The sequence below is a fragment of the Anopheles cruzii genome, chromosome 2, assembly GCF_943734635.1.
Source record: "Anopheles cruzii chromosome 2, idAnoCruzAS_RS32_06, whole genome shotgun sequence".
Lineage (NCBI taxonomy): Eukaryota > Metazoa > Arthropoda > Insecta > Diptera > Culicidae > Anopheles > Anopheles cruzii.
Window position 1 is genome coordinate 16,701,540 of NC_069144.1, and position 20,525 is coordinate 16,722,064.

The 20,525-nt window shown below is 49.9% G+C and overlaps 1 protein-coding gene across 1 annotated transcript in view; it reads left to right on the top strand.

The window, feature by feature from the left end:
• The first annotated feature begins 479 nt into the window (after positions 1 to 479).
• The window catches only part of LOC128268586 (reversion-inducing cysteine-rich protein with Kazal motifs), a 28,052-nt gene continuing 8,006 nt past the window's right edge, over positions 480 to 20,525 (top strand). Inside the window, exons 1-2 of the mRNA XM_053005712.1 lie at positions 480 to 858; positions 18,381 to 18,445. Coding sequence (XP_052861672.1) covers positions 654 to 858; positions 18,381 to 18,445 — 270 coding nt within the window. The 5' untranslated portion in view covers positions 480 to 653. The remainder of the gene's footprint in view (positions 859 to 18,380; positions 18,446 to 20,525) is intronic.

Consider the following 20,525-nt stretch of genomic DNA (forward strand, 5'->3'; position numbering starts at 1 on the left):
ATAAGGACAGCACGGTGCGGTTTCGCACGGCGCACGGCTCACAGAAAACGGTGACAAAAAGCGATTGGATTGACAAGTTGTTTTTTGTTTCGTCGTCGAGTCATTAATAATTTTACGTTGTTATTGATTTATTTAGCTTGTTTTGTATTATGTTAAGACACGTTGAGTGAACTATCGTAGAGTTTGTGATTAAACGAAAGATCGTGTTCCAGTTAGTGGCCAAAAGTGTGTCCTTCAACCAACGCCCCCTTCAAGTGGCTGAAGCGGTTTCCTGTTGTACGATTTCACTCTTTCAATGGTTTCTGTTGCGCAATAGAACGGGCACAATAATGCATGGGCTGTGCCCGTGGTGAACGTCCCAAAGGATGGCCCGACTGTGTCGCGATTCACAATAGTGTGTCATCACCGTCGGTGTGTGTATGTGTGTGTTTGTCGGAGAACGAATAAAGCAAAAGGAAAAGCTTTATCACCCGGGAACGGAAAAGCCGCGGTGTGCATTACCAATGAGTCCTGAAGTGCCGCCAAGCGATTCCCAATTGTTGCGCCCGATTGTGGATGCAGTGTGTGACCGGTGCAGTGTAAAGCCATCATAAAAACCTGCTGCAGCGCGCGCGTGGCCGTTTCCGGTGGCGAATTTTTCCGCTTTATGCTGAATGTTGCATTCAGCGCGCGTTGCTCCGATGGCGACGCTTCGGTGGCGTTATCGGCTGGCCATTGTTTGTGGATTACTGGTGTTCCGGTGGGAGCCCCCGATGGTTTATGCTAATTTACACCCACCGCCACAGCAGGAGCAACCCGCTGGTGACCGCACGGTAACCGGAAACGGTGGCGCCACAATCGATGGCGGTGCAGCCGGTGGTAAGTTTCGCTGCGTTTGTAATTGAAATACTTTCTTTTGTTCAGTTTCACTGATTGATACTCCCGGCTGATTGATTGTGGAACCGATGGCAAAGGGTTTCATCAGAGGATTTAGCCATTGGTCCCATTGGCCACCCTTTCTTAACAAACGGGAAAAGTTTTCCAATTAATAGGCCGATATTGTTGACTTATGCTTAGGCCGGTTGGATGAAAGCCAAAAACCAGAAGACAGTATCCGAACTCCAAGGGGCATATAACTGGCAGATTATCACCGAGTCCCGGGGGCGTGATTATGATGATGGCCGTTGTGCGTGCTGCGTTGTTAGGCGGACAATGGCCCAACCCAGCACAGTGGGCCGCGGTTATGGAAAGTTTAATGGTCTTAAATAATTCTGTGCGCCGTGCAAACTAGTCCAACGGTCTGGTTAATGATTGACATTAATTTTATTATTCAAATGCGAAACCGCTTCCATCCACGGCTGTGTCCGGGCCATAGATGGGCGCCGTAACGATGCCGGCCGCCTGGCTGCGGTGCGGGAAGTGATTTTTACGGTTCACAATCGAACAGTCGCCCGGCAGCCGTGGGCGCATTTGTTGTTAATCAATAGTGGACATTTTCTAGAGATCGTCCCGAATCAGTTCCGACGATTGGTCTGAGCCGGCGATTGAGTTCGGCAGCTGGTTAACAAGCTGACGATGTTTCCTGATCACATTTGCATAACACGGTGATTAGGGAAGAATTCGACGTGGGCCGTTTTTGGTGAAACCGCAACCGCAGCATCGTTTGGCAGCATAAATTGTAAATATTTTTGGGGATACGTTGATTGGTGGAAAATGTTTTTTTTAGTTTCGATTTTGAGTTCAAAGCCAGTCAACCGCACAGTGTTTTTGGGTGTTTTTTTCAGAGCCCCTCCAACCTGGAGAGATTTATTTTGAGTTCCTCTAGCTGCTGATTAAAGTTTCGTTTGATGTGCCGATAGCGCGTTCCAATTAAGCGTTTCTGTTGCTGACCAATAGCTCACAGAAAACTGTAGCTCAATCATGTTTTGACACACGTTTCAGCAACAGCCTATTTAGTTTGATTATAATGATGACGAGATTCGATACGCGGCTATTTGCTTTGCCTATTTGAAGCTCATTTATCGCCGATAAGCGCTATAAATTGGAACCACAAATTTAGCATAGAGCATATTGCATTTTCTGAGCGTTTTTTTTCATACCAGTTTTTTCACAATCATCACGATTGGTAATACGCTGCAGTTATTTGGCGGTTATTTATGGTCGCTTACTGTCCAGCTTTAGATAGCGATGCGGTGCTATGAATATTTGAATAATTTGAAGAAAAAGAAACGAAACTGTTGCCCATCGCACGGAGTTTTATCTGCCCGACTATGATGCTTCGTTTTATTTCCTGCTAATCCTATTACGCGTTGCGCATTCGTAGCTCCTGAGAGAGCACAGCATTCCAGTCATCACGCAAGCCGTCGGTGGTCGGTTCGGAACTGGTTAAATTAAGTAATCATTTATCTTAAAAACCGGCCCGATACTACGACCGGTGTCAGCCGTGTCGGTGTGTTCACGCACATCTCTCGTGGTCGCTTTGGTGGAAAAAGTCGACGCTGACGCTCCGTGGCGCACTAATGCACTTATCAGCTTGTTGACAAATGAGCGTCAGGAAGCTCTGGCTGACCCGCAGGTTGACGATTGAAATGCAAATGTCTCATCAATGCCGGCGATGATTAGGTTGACGCCGCGATCGCCTAATGATCGCGCACACGCCCTGGTGCGCGTTCGTGGCTGATGCTGTTTAAAATCTGAAGTTAGTTTGTACTACACCATTCTGCTTGCTGTGTCGTATTTAAATGAGGAGTTTAGCTGAAGTCCGCTTACTTAATGCCGGTTGTAATGGAGTCAGTTGCCGATGATCGTGCCGGGGCCATAAATAAAGCAAATTAATTGAACTTCAACGCGGATGAAGCAGAGTGGAATAGGAGGAGGCTTAAATCTGCATAAAACAGCATCGCTACACGCTTTCGTCATTTAAAGACGGTGCCTCACTCGCGAACAGCCGACACGAAGCTAATATTAATGGTCCATTTAATTTTACATTTCTTTTGTTTTACTTTACGACTTCCCGGGGCCTTTACGGCTCGAGAAGCTCGAAAGCGGGCCTCGTTTTGCATTAATAACACATTCATATTCCAATCGGCGTCCGGCCCAGTAATGTGCAGTCGGACGCGATAGAAACCCTAGAAGGTTATCGCTTGGGGTGCGTCCGGTCCGAAGAAACTTGTCTTGTCTTTGGGACCGCGATTGCGTTACGTGCAGAGGCTTCGTGGCTACGTTTGATTCTTCCTTTAGCTGAACGAATTTATTCGCATTTATTCGCACTGTCGTGTAGCTTCTACAGCATGCTGGGTTTACCGTCGGCAAAATGGACCAAAATCCGCGCATGCCGCAAGCTCCTACGTGGAGCAATTTGTCAAACAGGTAAATCTGGCCTTCGAAGCCTTGTTGACAGGCGGTCGCCAACCGGCCGGCTACCGGAATTCGCTGTTTCGTTTAATGCCCTAGTGTGTTCCTTTTTTGCATTCGATGGCTATGCAATCCACAGCCGTCAGGCATGTGCCTTCGGCTTTGACATGGCTGCCGTCGCTACGGCGAGTCGTAGAACGAGTTTATTTGCAAATGTGAGTGGGTTTTCACTGAAGTAAACGTGGACCGGGCAGTAAGCAAAAAAAACAGAAACTATAACAACCCGTAGGCGGGCGGTTGGGTTGGGTCGGGTTGAGCTTGATATCTGCAACCGGTAAACTGTTGGCCCATAAAATGTAATTTACCATTTATCGGGATTCATACACCTGGTTTTGGGGAGCTTTGAGGGGGTAAGAGAGAGAGAGAGAGAGGGCGAAGCGCGATGCCGAGAAGACGTCTACAAGAAAACGATTTCCGCTTTGCTGCCTGCCGACCCCGGCATCGGGTTTAATTGATTGAAACGGAACGAAACTGTCTGTGGGCTGTGAAATGGGGAGATTTGATTCCCGTTCTATGGCCGTTCTTTTCTTGCTCACTCTCTTTGCCGGAGCTTTCGCCAGCTGTCAGCAAGCGAATGGGGCAGCCGTCCCCGTATGCGCTGGTTCCCGGAGCTTTAATTAAGCTGTCAAAGGACTCCCGTAATGGGATGCAGCATGATGGGCCGCCTCTGCTTGAGAGGGCGGCCAGTGTGACGCCTAATAAAACTGCGACCAACTCAACCGCGGCCAGGTTGTGTAGAATTCGTTGTTTTTTCTACCCCACTACGAAACACGATCCGCATGGAAGACGAATAAAAATCACACAAACAACCCGTGAATCGTCCCATTTGCGCAGGCACCCATCCGGAGAAGATCGTCATTCATGATCGGTCCGCGGTGCTGCATGCGCGGTGGACCTTGGGGGCATAATAGGAGCCCTCGTGGGAGAGGCCGAACGTAATGGACCATAGCGATGGAGGCTTCTGCAAGACAGGGCACATCACACCCCTGATGCAGCGGGTTTGCCAGTTCTCTGGTGTGCCTGGTGAATTGGTGGAAAATTGTCTTCGGAAAAACACTTTAAATAGCCCGACACCCTTTCGCCGGCAGAAGCTGGAGCTAACAAAACAACATTTTCTGTTAAAAAAATATTGAATCGTTTATCAACGACCTGTAGGTTAACACTACATCCGGTTTCACTCTGATTTCTGCCAATTGCATTCATGTTGATAAATCGAACTTTTAGCCTATCTGAGTTCGAATGCTGTGCGTGAGAGTACTGTCCTTTGGTATATTGAGTTATCAACGAGCCAACGATCGTTTGGCCGTTCAGATACGTTGGATTGTTTATTGCAGCACTCCGATTGCTTGGCTTGGTAATTGGGAAAGTCTTTAATCCCAAATTTATAACAGTAACAAATTGGCAAGATGAGAGAAATCCACAGGTCTATTATGCATAGTTTTAAAACTTCCAGGCGTTTGCCTTGGATTTACTTCAGGAAGCCACAAAAGATACAAGAAAGCTGCTACAATATCAATAATGCTAATCAGCACGAAGGCATATTTATTGTTTGAAATAATTTTAAGCTTTTGAATATTCATATGTATTCTGGACTTTGGTTTGGTTTGGTTATTTTCCAACGTTCCTTTTCAAGATTATTAAAGTAAAGATTGAATATTAAAACAAAAAATCCAAACCAGCTCCATTAGAGCCTACGAGTTGATGGAGAATGTCATGCACACCGTTCATCCATCAGGCAGTTAGAACCCATTTGGCCTCTTTGCGCTGGGTGTATTTTTTACGTTTTTTCCAACGAAAAATACAACAAACTCTGTACGCTCGGTTATAAGTTATGACACATTTGCGCATGAGTAAATTGTTTTGCTTCGAGCGACGCGCCCAGCCCGACCCGTAAGCTGTCACGACGCGTTGCACTCGTCCGCGATGTCTAGCTGTCCGGTTTGATTCCCGTGTATTTGCAACAGCATTCGTCACACGAAAAGACACATACACCGGCCAGTGTGTGTGTGTGTGTGCACGAGAGAGAAAAAGTATGCTTCGAGCGCACTTCGTTGGACACTTCTTCGTCCGGGACGGCCTTAATCGTTGGTGCAATGTTGTGTCAATTTTTATTTCACTCTTTCACTCACCGAATGTGCGAAACGAGAAAAACCGGTGAGCGGGCGAGTCCTCGCTTGCCTGACGCTCGCCGTGCCGTGAATCGGCACACATACACATGCACCATACGCTAATCGCACCACGAAGTGTCACCGGGCAGGAGCCGGGCCCCACCAAGGAGTTGGCTCTTGACAGGCGATTTATTTTGATTTGGCTTGGCGTTCGGAGGTACGTTCCTTGGCGGAGCGCTGGCTGCCAGTCGCGCGGGCCGAGCTCGAATGCAAACCCGGCGATGCATCCTGATGTAGCCGCCAGCCAGCGAGTCTCTCGAGCAGTTTGCGAACGTCGTCGTCCGATAAAACCCTGCGAGACAGGGTCATAAATTATTTTTGTGCACCACACAAAAATAAATCCCAAACCGGGCGCGGTGTCTCCGGCACCGCCGGATGGGCCGGGTGTTTGGGTCTTATTTTTAAGACCCACCACACGGCCGCGTCGCCACAGGCTGGCTGGTGACAATTGGCGGGGACATGCGTTCGGTGCGCACTTATACGGCGGAGCATAAAAGTGTCACCGCGCACCACCGCGCGGTGGTGTGAAATAACGGTGCGGAACTAATTCCACGCCGAGTGATCCCCCCGGGTCGGTTGCCGTGGGTGTTGGCGGGCTTCGGGTGGGTTAAATGGGTGTTAAAACATAAAGAACTGTGGGGGTGTTTTGCGGAACACTCTCCCGGCCCTTGCGGAGCACTCGCCTATCCCACGCCCAACGTTCGGCGGATCTGCGAAAACATGTGTAGCAAATTAATGGTTGCATTATTAAATGCACGATCACTCGATCTGGTGTCGACTGGCAGCTGTTGGAGCCCGCGACTGCCGACCTCACACCCGCACGGAGTAGCACGATTCCGTCGTCGCATCAAAACAATCGATGAATCGCTCCCGAGACGATCCCAATTTTGTGCCGGATCGCCGGATTCGCACGACATTTGCCCGGCGCAAAGTAGGCCACAATGCTCTGCCGGTCGGGATTCTCATCTTGAGCGTCTCCAAGACGGTGCTACTCCCGTGAGCACGCAACGCTACGCTTTAGGGTTGTGCGAGTTATTTATTTTTCTCGAAGCTAATGACGGTTCATTACGGGGGACGGGAGCAGCAGTGGGTGCCGGTGGCACTAAAGGGCGCAGTGTGCCCCCTCCACGTGCCCTCGTCGCCCCAATCGGGCCCACCGGTTTTAACGCTCGATTTCAATCAGCGGCAATAAAATAAAGCGCTTCATTAAGTGCGTGATCCGGCCCCGATCGTGCGGCGCGAACCTGGGGCCCACAGGTCCGGACGACGAAGGCTCCGGCCGGACCTGACGAGAGCTTGATTTCATGGGCGGAGATGCAAATTATGAAGGGAGTGTTATTATTATTGTGTGCGCCTCTTCTTATTCGCGAGTCCAGGCTGCAACAGGTCGGCCCTACCTTTGGCCGGGTGCTGTGCGTCGTATCACGTTGCAACTCTTTCACTTCCACCTATAACGATCGGCTGAACGATTTGCCGTTCGAGGTGACGGCGACAGTGTTACGGAGACATTGGCTTATGATGAGAATTTAATTAACAGAACCGAGAACCGCTTCGCATCGCTACGCGTATCGCCCCGCGCAGGACCGGAGGGCAACGGCAAACGAAGCACCGGAGGGCGTTTCGCCAACACGCAACCCTTAATGAAGCTGTAGATCAGCACACGATCAGAGCATCCAAAAGCTGCCCACTGTCGAGCACCGTCAGCAAAGTAGCACCCTTCAACTGAACACTAGCGTCTGCTGTCCATGTAGTTTCTGAGCCGCTGACGAGGCGGTTGGATCAACCAAAGAAATGGAAATAGTCCAGAAGTAAGGTCCACAACAGACCTTAGGGCCGCCCGTACCGTGGTCTTCCTTGTGCGTAAAATTAGTACAGTTTGTTACCATCGCTTCTGTGAGGTAGTTTTATATTTCTTGCTTGATTTTATCACAACGGTCAATAACAAAAACACGCCGCAGTGCCATCAGACATTGTACTGGCGAACAGATTAGACTTCTTCAACTTCAGCATGGTGTGGCCGCATGGCGGTTTGCGGAAAACACTTGAGGGCTGGTGTCTTTTTGCCTCTGTTTGCCATCAAGTTCTGTATCAAGCGGTCGCCACAGCCCGGCCTTGACTCGATTCATTCTACAAAACTGGCCAAACAAACTCGGCTCGGGGCCCGGTGGGGGCTTTCGCGGCTACGGGCACCAAACGTGCCGCCATTTGTCACGCGCAACGCACCGTCGTTCGGCGGCGCTGGCAGAGGTTTGCCGTGGCCAGAACCGTGTGTGACGCTGCTTGTCACGGGGCGCGATATTGGTGCGTGCAAAAGGACCAGTGTGTGCCCGGTGCCCGTAGCTATAAAAGCTCATCCATATGCATGCGGCCGGCACCAGTGGTCAGTGAACGGTAAACGGGAGCAGCGCAAAACCCAGCGTCGCAGCGCGCACCCAGCGGAGATCGCACCTCGAGGTGGCCCGAGGTTGAGCCTTTCCCTCGCGGATTGCCGGATAATTGGTGTACAATTATTGGTCATTTCTCATAATTTCCGGCCCAACACCGGCAGCATCATGGGCCGGTGGGCCATCGTGGGCTTGTCGCTGACGATCGTAATCGGTGCCCTGGTGGGCTTAACGGTGGCCATCGATAACCCGCTCGATGTGGCGCACCTGCACGTGGAGAAAAGCTTTCCCCGAGCACTGCACGACTGCCTGGAGTACCTGGAGGTGCCGCGCTCGCGCTACGAAGAGTACGCAAAGTTGAACTTCCCGAACGATCCTGAAACGAGGTGTCTCGTGCGGTGCATCGGGCTAAGCTTGCGCTGGTGGAACGACACCACCGGGGTGCGCCCGTCAGTTATGGCCAACTTCTTTCGACCGGATCCCACCGATGATCACTTTGAGCAGCGCACCCAAGCGTGCGTGATGTACCGGTTAGGGCAAGCGTCTGGTGAGCAATCGCCGGCGTCAGGCTGCTGCTGTTGGCGTGCGTACGAAAGTTTCATGTGCTACCTGCACTACTATGGGAACGTTGTCTATGGTCCCCAGTTCTGTCCACAAGACCACTCCTGGCAAGTGCGGATCGCATACGAATGTATCAACTTTCTGCAGCTTCCGGAGGAGGTCCTGCTGCGCCTTGCCGCCGGCAGTGTCCCCGATGAACCGGCGGCCCGTTGCCTGCTACGATGTTTCTTCCTTCGCACAGGACTGTACGATGCCGAGCGAGGCTTCAACCTACGGCGGCTCTATACGTGGAACTATGAGAACCCGGACCGGAGGTACCTGGCACCGGAGGTACACGAAAAACTACACGCCATCCGCCTGTCCAGGTGCGACCAATGCACGGAGGTGTACCGCTCGTACCGGGAAGTACTTGGGGAACTTGGTAACCCCTTCCACGATGACTTGGTCCTGCGAGACGCCGCAATACTGGCGCTAAGCGAAGGGTCACGCTGTGAGGTCGCTCGCATCGATGGACCACCGCAAGAGTTCCATGACTCGTACGACACGGACTGCGACTCACATGAGGTGTACGAATCGCAAGACTCGAAGGACGGCACAGAAGAGCCTCCAACTGCAACCACCCCACCACCAGCGACTTTGGAGCCTACAACGGAGACTTCAGCTTACGAAGCCACTACGGGTCCTTACTTCAAGCTGCAACCTAAAGAGTACAAACGCTGCCGCAAGTGTCGTAAACCGTGCAGCGGATCACTGAAAGGTTCGTTCTGCTGCAAACGGTGCACCAAGTGCTCGCGTACCCGGTACAACAAGTACCACTTCTAGCGGAAAAGTGTCGCCAGTCGTTTGTTTATTGATTCGTGTATCTATTCATTTATTTGTTTCATTCATTTATTTGTTTCTATCTCATATCGAACGTTAGGTGTATTATTTAAATAAAATGGCAAACACGTGCCCTGGGTGGATCGTAATTCAATTGTGGATTTTATGAGTTGTTTTTAAATAGTTGAGGATGATATAAGTTGATGAAATAAGTTGATCGATTAGTCAATGTGGTTCTGAGAGGGCTGCTTGTGGCCCTATACCTATTCGAGTCCGATGGAATGTTTTGATTGAATCAATGAACACATTCTTACGTCCCAATTAATGAACTTCCACTATGTTGCATGTTACAGTAGTAAAATTTCGGTGCATAGGTTAAAAGTAGAGAACCCATCATTCAAGTTAAACAACCCAAAAGAGAATCCATTAACCCCCACTCAGGGTCCATGACAGACTCTGAGATAACTATTTATTTATTTGTACTTGGCAAGAAAGATACAACACATATCAGGAATGTGCAAAACATTGCATCATCTACGTGGTGTGTTCAAAAAGTTTTGACTATTTTGTTTTTACGCGGGCTACTTATATCCGATTTTCGATAAACGCTGGTTTTGGTCATAATAGCTTCACCATAAGCCACAGTCAACATTTCGATTGCATCCGAGCTCTTAATTTCATTCTTCACACAAAATTTGATACAGATTCTCTGTCATCCATTTTTGGGAGTAGAGATAAATGGACGATGAGCCAAAGCTTGTCCAAGCAAAACAGTTGTTAAAAATTAACTGATTACTCGAAATGGCCGAACTTAACACCATAAGTGAGTGACATGAATAGCAACATAATGCCACAAAAAAAATCGAAAATATGATATACGTAACCCACGTAAATACAAAATTGTCAGCACTTTTTGAACACACCTCGTATTACCGCGGCAGCGGTTCAACGACGCACAAATTATAAAGTAGTGAATATTCTTTATCCACTTTTTGTGATCTCTAGTTGGCCGCCTTCGTGCTCAATCGCTCTCTGTGAGCTGCACTATGAAGTTTTATTCGGACTGCAACAAGTTACATCGAACGTCTAAGAATGAGTACTAATTGTGCTTTCTAGGTATGTGCGGATGATACTGCTTCATGTTAGGAAGTAAAATTACCATCGTGGGTGGCTATAAAAGCTCCTTCACATGGTTGAGAAATGTATTATTGTGTAGAGAACAGTGCACATCAGCATACCTCAAGCGCCGGTCCCGCTCCAGTGTCGGATTGCCTAGTGTTTTTGTAGTTGACGACCAATTGTTCGCGCTCTTCGCACGACATCATGGGTCTGCTAGGAGTGCTATGGTATCAGTCGATGGTGATTGCAGTAGCGTCTGTGGGCTTCAGTGTCTACCTGGAAAACTATGGGAACCTTGTGTACAGTCCCCAGTACTATCCCGAGGATCGCTCCCGGCAGGTGCGAATCGCGTACGATTGCATCAATATGCTGCAGGTATCGAAACCCCTGCTACAGCTTTTCACCGAAAATGGTTTCCCCGAAGACCCCAAGACACAGTGTCTCGGGCGGTGTTTCTTCCTTCGCCTGGGATTGTATGACGTAGAGCGAGGCTTTGACCTGCGCCGGTTGTACACGCGCGACTATGTGACCCCCAACAAGCGGTACCTGTCGAAGGAAACCTACGATAAACTATGCGCCATACGTTTGACCAGCCCAGATCAGTGCACGGAGGTGAACCGCGCGTTTCACGAAGTAATTGGAGAACTGGAAACATCTTTCCACAGTCTTTCGATCGCGCACGAGGCCGCGATGCAAGCGTTGAGCGATGGATCGCCTTGTGCTGTTCTGGAACCCTAAGGAATGCTGCGAACCACCTTGTGTATATTGCGGCACTTGGCCAGTTGACTATCCTTCGTTGAAATTTGTGGATCCTTGTGCCGCCAACGTATGGGAATCCGCTCGCGTGGTCGTCTAACTGGGACTGCGTGTTTTTTTACAGAATTTGTGAAAGTCTTCTTTAAAAGTACTCTATATCAATAAAACTGTTGCTACTCCTACATCATCCAGCTGCCCGTCATTCTAATACGGTGTTGCCAATAACTGTACGCGTTATGTAAACCTCAAAGTTTAACTTCTAGCAAACCTTAAAGCAAACGCGGTGAAGATAAGCGCATCGGTAAGTCCGTTGGATGGAGCCGTTTGCAAGTAAATGTTTGCCGGGTACCTTTTAAAAACAAGACCAGCTTCAGACAAAACAATCGCCACGGCGTAAAGATACGGCACGTACAGAAGGCAACGGTTACAGGCTAAAGCGTGCGGCTACGTCATTGCCACTGCCACCGTACGCTTTTGCAGTGTTTTCATGTTTGTGTGTTTTGTTTTGGGAAAGCTACGTATTTATGAAACAATAGACACTGCTATAAAAATGGAAACGTGACGCAATGTAATGCGGTTAGCAATATTTTATATGTTTTGTGCACACTTCAAGAACAACTTTTACGTAATTCCTTCGCAAGTGCTCGGGAAAATGCATCCAACAAAGATTAAAACAATTCTAATTTTGTTCGTTAGCATCAGATCACCATCACCATCATCAAAAAGTTTGGAGTTTTATTTTGAAGACTTTTTGACATTTTGGAAGCACCCAAGGGTTTCAATAAATAAGCAGTTTCATAACCGCACCTTAATGCACCTTAAAAAAAAATGTCTCACTAAATTGTATCACTTCTATCACGATACCAAACTATTCGTCGCCCTTCTACTGTTGCAATTGTTGGCCGGAAAGGGAATTATCCAGGAATGTAGGAGGAAAGATGTCCCTCACGGTCGCCACCGGCATCCGACTGTATGACATCCTGGGCTTAGTCGCGGAACGCACCGGTTGGCTGTCGTCGTTTACCTTGCAGCCAGGCGTTGCTATGTAGGCAGGAAACTTTCGGGGCACAAGTGGGGGCGCCTCTTCGCCACTCGCCCATCTTGGTTCCCGAAACGCATCAAACTCTGGCACTACGTATTCTTCCGGCGTCACTACCGGCAATGGGGCTGGTAGTGGGGCAGGCGACGGTGGTGTAAGTGATTCACACGGTTCACAAGGACTCAGAGGCACGCTGCCGTACGAAGCGTAACTGTATCCATCCTCAGCAGATGCTTCAGGCTCCTCCGTGACCTCAGGGCAACACTGTGCTTGGAGGTTGGCGAGGGCTATCTTGGACGCCTCGACGATGAGGTCGTTGGTGTAGGTGCCAACCCCGAGCCCACTCAAGCACTGGTGGTGCGTATCGTATACTTCCGAGCACCGACCACACCCGGACAGGCGGATCCGGTCACGACAGGTACGCGTTTCCTTGCTGAGATACCGCAGATCGTTGACCTCCAGATCGCGCAGGTACACCCGCGCCAGATGGACTCCGTTCTCGGGCGTGTACAGCCCGGTGCGCAGATCGATGCAGTGGTACAGGCAACGGGTTTCGGGCACATCTTGGACATCGCCCGCACCGTAGGACCGCAGCAACTCGTCCGGCACCCGCAGTATATTAAGACAGTCCAGGGCCGCCTGTGTGGCCTGAAGCTTCGTCGGGGGCACGTACTGTGGACAGGTGACCAGGTTGCCGAACTCCTTAAAGTAACATTGGAACGTTTCGTACGCCTGGCAGCAACTGTTCGGTAGCTCGGCCGAGCGCACGTTGCGTTCCAGGCACTCGTTGGTACGCTTCTCATATTGCCGGTCACCCTGGACAGGCTGGAAGTAGTTGACGATGGCCGGGACCTGCAGTCCGCAGGTGTTGTTCCACCACCGGAGATCCATGCCGACGCAGTGTATCAGGTTTCGGGTGTCGTCGTCGGCCGGGAACTCGTAGGCGAGATACTGCACCAGCCGGTGCTTCGGGATCTGCAGGTACTCCACGCAGTCCTGCACCGAGTGCAGGAAACTCTTCTCGATGACCACCCCCTTGGCATCGTTCGCCAGAACCGCCGCCAGCGGGATCGCGAGTAGCGTCAGACCGAGCACCAGCCGTCGTTGCATGGTTGGGCTATTCTTCTGGTGAGCCGTACGGATCGCCTATGATGCAGACACCCCGGGCCAGATAAGCTTATATATAGCGCCTAGCCCGCGCCGGTTGCGTGGGGCACGTACGGCCACATTTTTGTGCACCAAATTATTTGGCCCACGTTGTTAAACAAGCGCCATGTTTGGGCGACTGACATGAATGTTTGTCTAAACAGGCGCCCGGCGAGGGGGCCAGGCGCCAGGCGCCCTGTGTCCCGCTCCATGTGGGGTTGCAACCGCTTTTGGGCATCCGAGGCGATAGCTTTCGGGTGTAGCTTTGAGGTGCCGATAAGATTTGGTTGCATTCGGTGGGTTGCCTCACGAAACTTTCGAAGTGAAATGCTTTTCTTTGCTGCGACGCGAAGTGACCAAGCGTGACCAAACCTCTCCAACTGGAGACGGCGATAAGATGGGTGTGAGCGATAAGGTCTCTCGGTTGCTTTGCTGGTTCACGAGCAACAGACAGGGTCGACGATGACCTTGTGACTAAAGTACATCAAGACCAGATTTATTATAACCTCGCAAAATGAGGAAAAAGACTTCATGGGACGCACAACCGAACTGATTAAAAAGTAGTAAAATTAGTAAACGAAGAACACTAAAATAAATCCAATTCAATCCAACTTTCTGTTTGTTTGATCAATTTTACCAAAAACCTGATGCTCTTCTCGAAACATTTGAGCTAGTGTGAAAGCTCCAAGTTGTTAGAAAATAAAGTAATCAACGAGTAAATCCCTGTAGACCCGTGGAACCAAGTCTCAGGGGTGGAAATGAGCATTAAGATACATCCTATAGCGCTGCAATCGGACTACATCAACCCGCCTGGACCGCAAAAGCTACTGTCGCAGAATTCTTGAGCGCGACAGAATTCATGACGGCATGCTTCAAGGTTCTAACAAGCGAATAAATAAACAAGAAGTCAACTGGAATGTTTACTTACTGTTCTTACATGTTCAAAGAAATGTGTTAATTTTGGAAACATGTCTTCAGGTGATCATGACGGATAGCATTAGCGGAATAGCCATCCAGCCAAACAGACTCTTCACGTAGTACGTAAGCCAGACTTGAACGTTCGAGAAAGAAACAAGATTGTATGATTGTATGTTTAGATATTATTTAGAGGTTTATTATAAATTACAACATCATCGACGCATCAATTAACACAATTGGCGAATAAATTAACAGGACGCATCCAATCGTTATCGATTGGCACGAGCGTACCCAAGCTTGGCTGAGGGACAATCGACAAGGAACACTCATCTTTCGGGTTTCGCGGCACCACGGAATAGGGGTTGTGAGCCGTACCGTCGGTTGGGGCTTTTGTTGTAGACACGCTGCTTATGGCACTTGCTATAGGTTGTGGTCGGTTTGGGAGGCTCGGGCGTCGGTGCTTCCACACACTTGCAGCTTGCAGGTCCTGCGGGGTGCTCTTGTGTGCAAGCGGAACAAGCGGCCGGTTTGGACGGGTAATGTGGTGGCTCGTACTCGACCTGCCGTTCTGGGGCAGGAAGTGGACGTGGATCCTCACAGCAGACGCCCAGGTTGGCGAGGGCCATCTTGGCCGCTTGCGTGATGATATCGCGCATGTAGCCGTCTTCGCCCAGCCCGGCTAGACACTCCTGGTGGGTGGTGTACACCTCGGAACACTTATCGCACCCGGACTGCCGGACACGGTCACGGCAGAGCTTGGTCTCCCGGCTCAGGTACCGCAGATCGTTATAGGGCGCATCGCGCACATAGAACCGCGACAGTAACAACCCACCGTCCGGAGTGTAGAGACCCATGCGCAGGTCGATGCAGTGGTACAGGCAGCGAGTTTCGGGGCAGTCCTCCACCCGACCGGCGGCGTAGTGGGTCAGCAGATCCTCGGGGTACCGCAGCACCACGAGGCAATCGAGCGCGGCCTGCGTCGCCTGCGCCTTCGTCAGCGGCACATACTGCGGGCAGGTGACCAGGTTGCCGAACTCCTGGAAGTAGCACTGGAACGTTTCGTACGCCTGGCAGCAGTTGTTGGGCGACCGGATGGCCCCGACACGGCGCGCTAGGCACTCGTTCGTACGCAGCTCGTAGTCGGTGTCACCGGGCAGGGGCTGGAAGTAGCTGACGATGGCCGGGACCTGCAGCCCGCAGGTGTTGTTCCACCACCGCAGATCGACCCCGACGCAGTACAGCAGGCACTTGGTCTCGTCGTCCGGTGGGAACTCGCTCGAAAGGTAGTGCATCAGGCGCTTCTTCGGGATCTGCAGGTACTCCACGCAGTCGTGCACCGACTGCAGAAAGCTCTTCTCAACCGTAGCACCCTTGGTGTCACAGCTGCTGGCCATCAGTTGGGCCACGGAGGCCATCAGACACAGTAGCCCAGCTAACCGCAGCATGATCGTGTAAGAGGGGTCGATCTACGCCTTGTGATGACCAGGCCGAGCTTCGCCACTGCTTTTATAGCGCACACGTATACGAGTGTTTGCTGAGGTAAAGTTACGCTGCAATGTTGTTCCTATGCTGGGCACGCAGAGCTCTTACACAATACGCACGGTGAACGATAAACTCATCCGGCTCGAAGCGAAGTGAAGTGACTTCTTCGATGGTTCGAAGTGAGTTTTGTTAATATTTTTGTTCGACAATTAATAACAACTTAATAGGGGATCATGGGTAAAGTTTTTAAATTTTTTGAGCCGGATTTAAACATACTCACTACCTCAATGCCTGGTTTGGTCAACTGAAATTGTAACATGTGAAATACTTTTCTGGCGTCAATATCGACCACCACATAGCTTAATCTACTCCATTTAATAGATTTTTCGATTTGTCAACAGATTATCTTAGATTTGCTTCAACGTTCAAGAACTCAAAACGGAACGCATGTTTAGGAGATTCATTTTCTAATCTAGAGACCGATCCGTGCCCCCATGGACCTTGGCGGGAACGTTGAACGTGTGAAATTAATGTTTCTCATTAATTCTTCTCTCGGAACCGATCTGCATCTATACGAATGGCCATGGGCCATGTTTACCGCCGTCCGCTTTTCGTTAAACATTTCAACGTAATACGCCCCGGGATGTGTTTGAACGTCAACCGCATAATTGATGGAGTGTAGGTTTGTTTCCCACACGGCAAGCGGCTTTCGCGGTTCCCACCGCGACCGGGCCCAACTTGGCTGCTTAGCGAAACGTCACCCATTTTGCTCGACATTATTTTCGCACTTCCGCTGATGGAAGTCAGATGCCGGCGGGTCGGATCCGGGTTGATGAGTGTTTCCTGGCCCATTCTCCGGCCGCAGCCCGTCTATCCGAAGGCCGGGAATTTAGGACGGGTCGCGTCAAGGCAACAGCGCCAGCGTGTCATGACGGGATTATTTGTCCGTGCGGGAGAAAAGAAAGCACAAAACACTCGCATATGACACTCCGAAAAAGTGATGGTGTGCACACATGCGGTTTGAGTGACAGCGCTGAGCGGTATAGAAGAACCTCCGACGGACCGTCGGCTCGGCGGTGTGTCCTTCGCGTAGAGGACGATCTTGCGGCATGATAGATGATGGCCGCAGCGGTGAGCGAGAGGACAATTATTTAAATTTAGAAAGGCAGTTCGGCGTCTTCCGTTAGCTCCGTTACAGACTCGCTGCCAGTTTTTGCCGAGTCTCTCTGGATACGGCACATCGGCGACAGTGTTTGTCGCATCGCATGTTAAACTACAGAAGTCAAAAAATTTGAAACTTGAAACAAAAAAAGGTGGACAAAATTGAATACTTTACTAACGTTTCACAAAAGGTAAGCGAATATAACAGCGAATTATGAATTCAAAGTATAACATGAAAATAAAAAGTATAGATGTTGAAAAAATTACCTATGGACGAACCACCAAAACATAGTACATGTAAACATAAAAACATATTACTAAATAAAATTGTTTGCTTCAAGGGGATAGAAGAATAAAATGTCAGTAGTGCAGGTTATTGTCACTGAAAAATGTGTCGTTTCATCGCTTTGTCAAATCATGAAAACGTATACACCTTTATTATTTATTGAACTTTGATTAGCCAACTATTAACATGTCTTTGAACTGCGTCACCTTTGACATAATATTTCTAAAAAAAAAGGAAAAACTAACTGCAAACTGCCCGCGAAACATTGAACAAAAATGAGATGCAAATGACTCAAAAAGACTAAATATTACACAATTTTTATGGGAAATTCGCTGACATACTGTTCGTGCCGCGCTATGTGAACCTATCGCGCTATGCCGCTCCCAGGTACCACGCCTGTTAGATCCAGTTCCACAGTCACATACGTTGCCATTTGCACCAGGAAGTGAAACTGGTGCATTCAGCCACCACGAGGTCACGTCTGCCATGGTGGGCCCTATTTAAAATATGAAGCAAATAAAATATTATGCGCAGAGCCCCACCACACGAAGGTTTACGGTGGGTTATAATTACATATTTTTAATATTTGAAAGTATGATTCGGTTCGGCTCGCCCGGTCGGAGCGATCTCAATCCCTTCAAGACCTACTGCTGTGCAGCACCATTTCAGCCAATCTACAGCACAATCGGGTGAGAAAAGGCCATGATCTGCGGGATTATTAACGGCAAACGCACGTGCACTGCGTCGCCTCTATGCTCTCATAATTGATTCTGCACGGCTGGATACCGGCGCGGCAGCGTGGGCCACCACCGCCTTGGGAGTTGGGCACGAAATTTGCATAATAAATTTTCTTCTCCCTCCTCGCGCCGCAAACGCAATAAGTTTACCTTTTCCACCGGCAACACGGGGCTACCCACACATTCGCCCGAAGTGCATCGCACCGGAGTTGCGTGTCGGAACACGCGGATGTTGGTTTCTGCCGCGTTTAATTCATTATCTTCCATCTCGAGCTGTCATGTTGTTTTATCCGTTCGACTTGTTAGGCCCGATCCGGGAGATGCGTGTTCCCCGTTAGCCTCCCAACCCAACGCATCGTGGCTCCAACCCGTGCTCTAATGTAGTTTTTTTTCTGGTTGGTCTCTTTCCAGCGTCCACCGAGGGCTTCCGATGCTGCGCCGAAGTCCAGGGATCCTGCCGAGCGGCATGCGAGAATGTAAGTCTTTTATGCGTCGTATCAATCAAACATCCGGACGGATCGCGCAAAAGGATTGCCTGCCCGTAGACACCGTAGACCAGCTGGTGGAGCCGAACCCCTCTCTTGGCCAGACCTGACGTCCGGCGGAGTGTCCATATCGGGTGAAGAGTTGTTGAACTGGACTTTGGGCCAGCTCTCATGGGCTGCCCGGAGGGCTCCCCTGCGTGAAGCTCTCCATATGGGTGCGATTTCGATCATCGAAAGACAAGATGCTGGAGCCTCCGGACGAGTTCCACTCATTATCGCAAATAACCATCTGTCATGTTATTAATTTTCAAACCAATTCGCCGTTCCCTGTACTGCTTCTTCGGGGGAGGCGAATGTGCTCTGCTCTCACGCAAGCGGTATGCAAATGAGCATCTGACGTTCTGATGGCGCTGTGCTTCTGTCAGCCCGGGTGTCGGGTTCTTTTGTCGTGGCGAAACGAATTCCAAAAACCCGAGAGAGGCACCAAGCAAACACAAGGATAAAAAAAACATCAACAATATTCCAAGAACAGTGGTTTTGAATTATGAGTATGATTTATTTCGGTGCGATTTCGGCTCTAACTGTCGGGGAGTTGATTCCTGGTAGTCGCACCGGAGCAGTGGAACTGGTGCTGTACCGTGACGAGTGAGGGGTTTTTTGCGTGCGCGTCCGCAGAGCTGAATATCTCCACGTCCACGAAAGGGTAGCCACGGCAGTTGCCGGCGATTATCTTGATCTTCGTGATCGCCGTGCGCCTTCCGCTGGGAGTTCGTTCTGGATGGTGGGCGACGAATGGGCAACACGCACCGTAATCGAATGAGTCTCCGCGGGAGACATTCGAATGCCGTTCGAAGGTGCGCAGGGTGAACATATCTTCCTATTCTTCTCTCTCTCTCTCTCTTTCTTGAGGAAGGTCACATGGGGTTTTTGCGATTTGTTTTTATGATTGACTTCATATTGACTGCGAACGTTCGCATCGCATTGTATGATAATTATTTTAAAGGATTGACAATGGAAACTGGTTGGATGTGCCACGAATAGATTGCTGAATACGGTCGTGCTGGAAACGGCGATTTGACTCCATTTCTAAAAGAATTGAAAACCCATTCCAAACATTCCCAACCGCTTTGAAGCCCAGCAGCACCACACACCGCGAGCCTCAAAGTTTTTGGTGCCTTGGCCAAAACCGTAGGCGAATTCTTGTTGTTATTTGTGTACCCTTTCCGTGCCATTTGGTGGTCACATAACATAACATAACGAAAGAGTTTTGTTAAAGAACTCCCCGAATTATGCTGTGTTGTTGAAACAAGATCTAGCCTTTGTGTGATCCGGACTAGAAAAAAATCCGTTTGTGACATGATCAGCAATAAACTATGAAATATATTGCCCGCGCCCTATCGTATCTGCCGGTGCTGCGCGGTCCAACGCCCGAGAAACCGGTCGACTTCCTGCTGTTATCGGACTTGGACCCAATGTGGGTTAGTTTCGGTCGTTTTTATAAGATCTATATGCGTGCTCCTTGAGTGCTGCCTTGGAGAAGATGAGAGGACTGTCGTTTGTTTTGCATAATTTTGAATTTTAATTACCGTCAGCGAGTTCGGGCGGGGTCTGCGCAAATAGTTGAGCAGACTGTGTGGAGCTACTCCGCGCGGAAACCTGATAACCCCGCGGTTACGCCTACGGATGTCGGTTGGCTTGTTTGGAAATCGACGACACACCTAAAAGACACCGGACACCGATTGCTCGAGCTGCGCCACACGAGACCACCACGTCCAATCAACGCGAGTTGGACGGTTTAATTAACATGCGCGCTAAATTTACCGATCGCACACCGCATAAAGTTTGTGGCAACGGAACGCCGAAAGAAGGACCTCTTCACTGCAGAGTGCGTCGTTCTAGGCGACGACGGCACCGATACCGACTTTCTCCGGCCGCCGACGAGTAGACGACGAGCGATAAATTTAGCCAAAAACCACGAGCGGGACGTTTACGGGCGAAAATTGATTCATTAGCGCAATCGCCCAGCGTTGACGGTGACGGTGAATTCTTCGCTTGGTGGCGCGCCAAACGA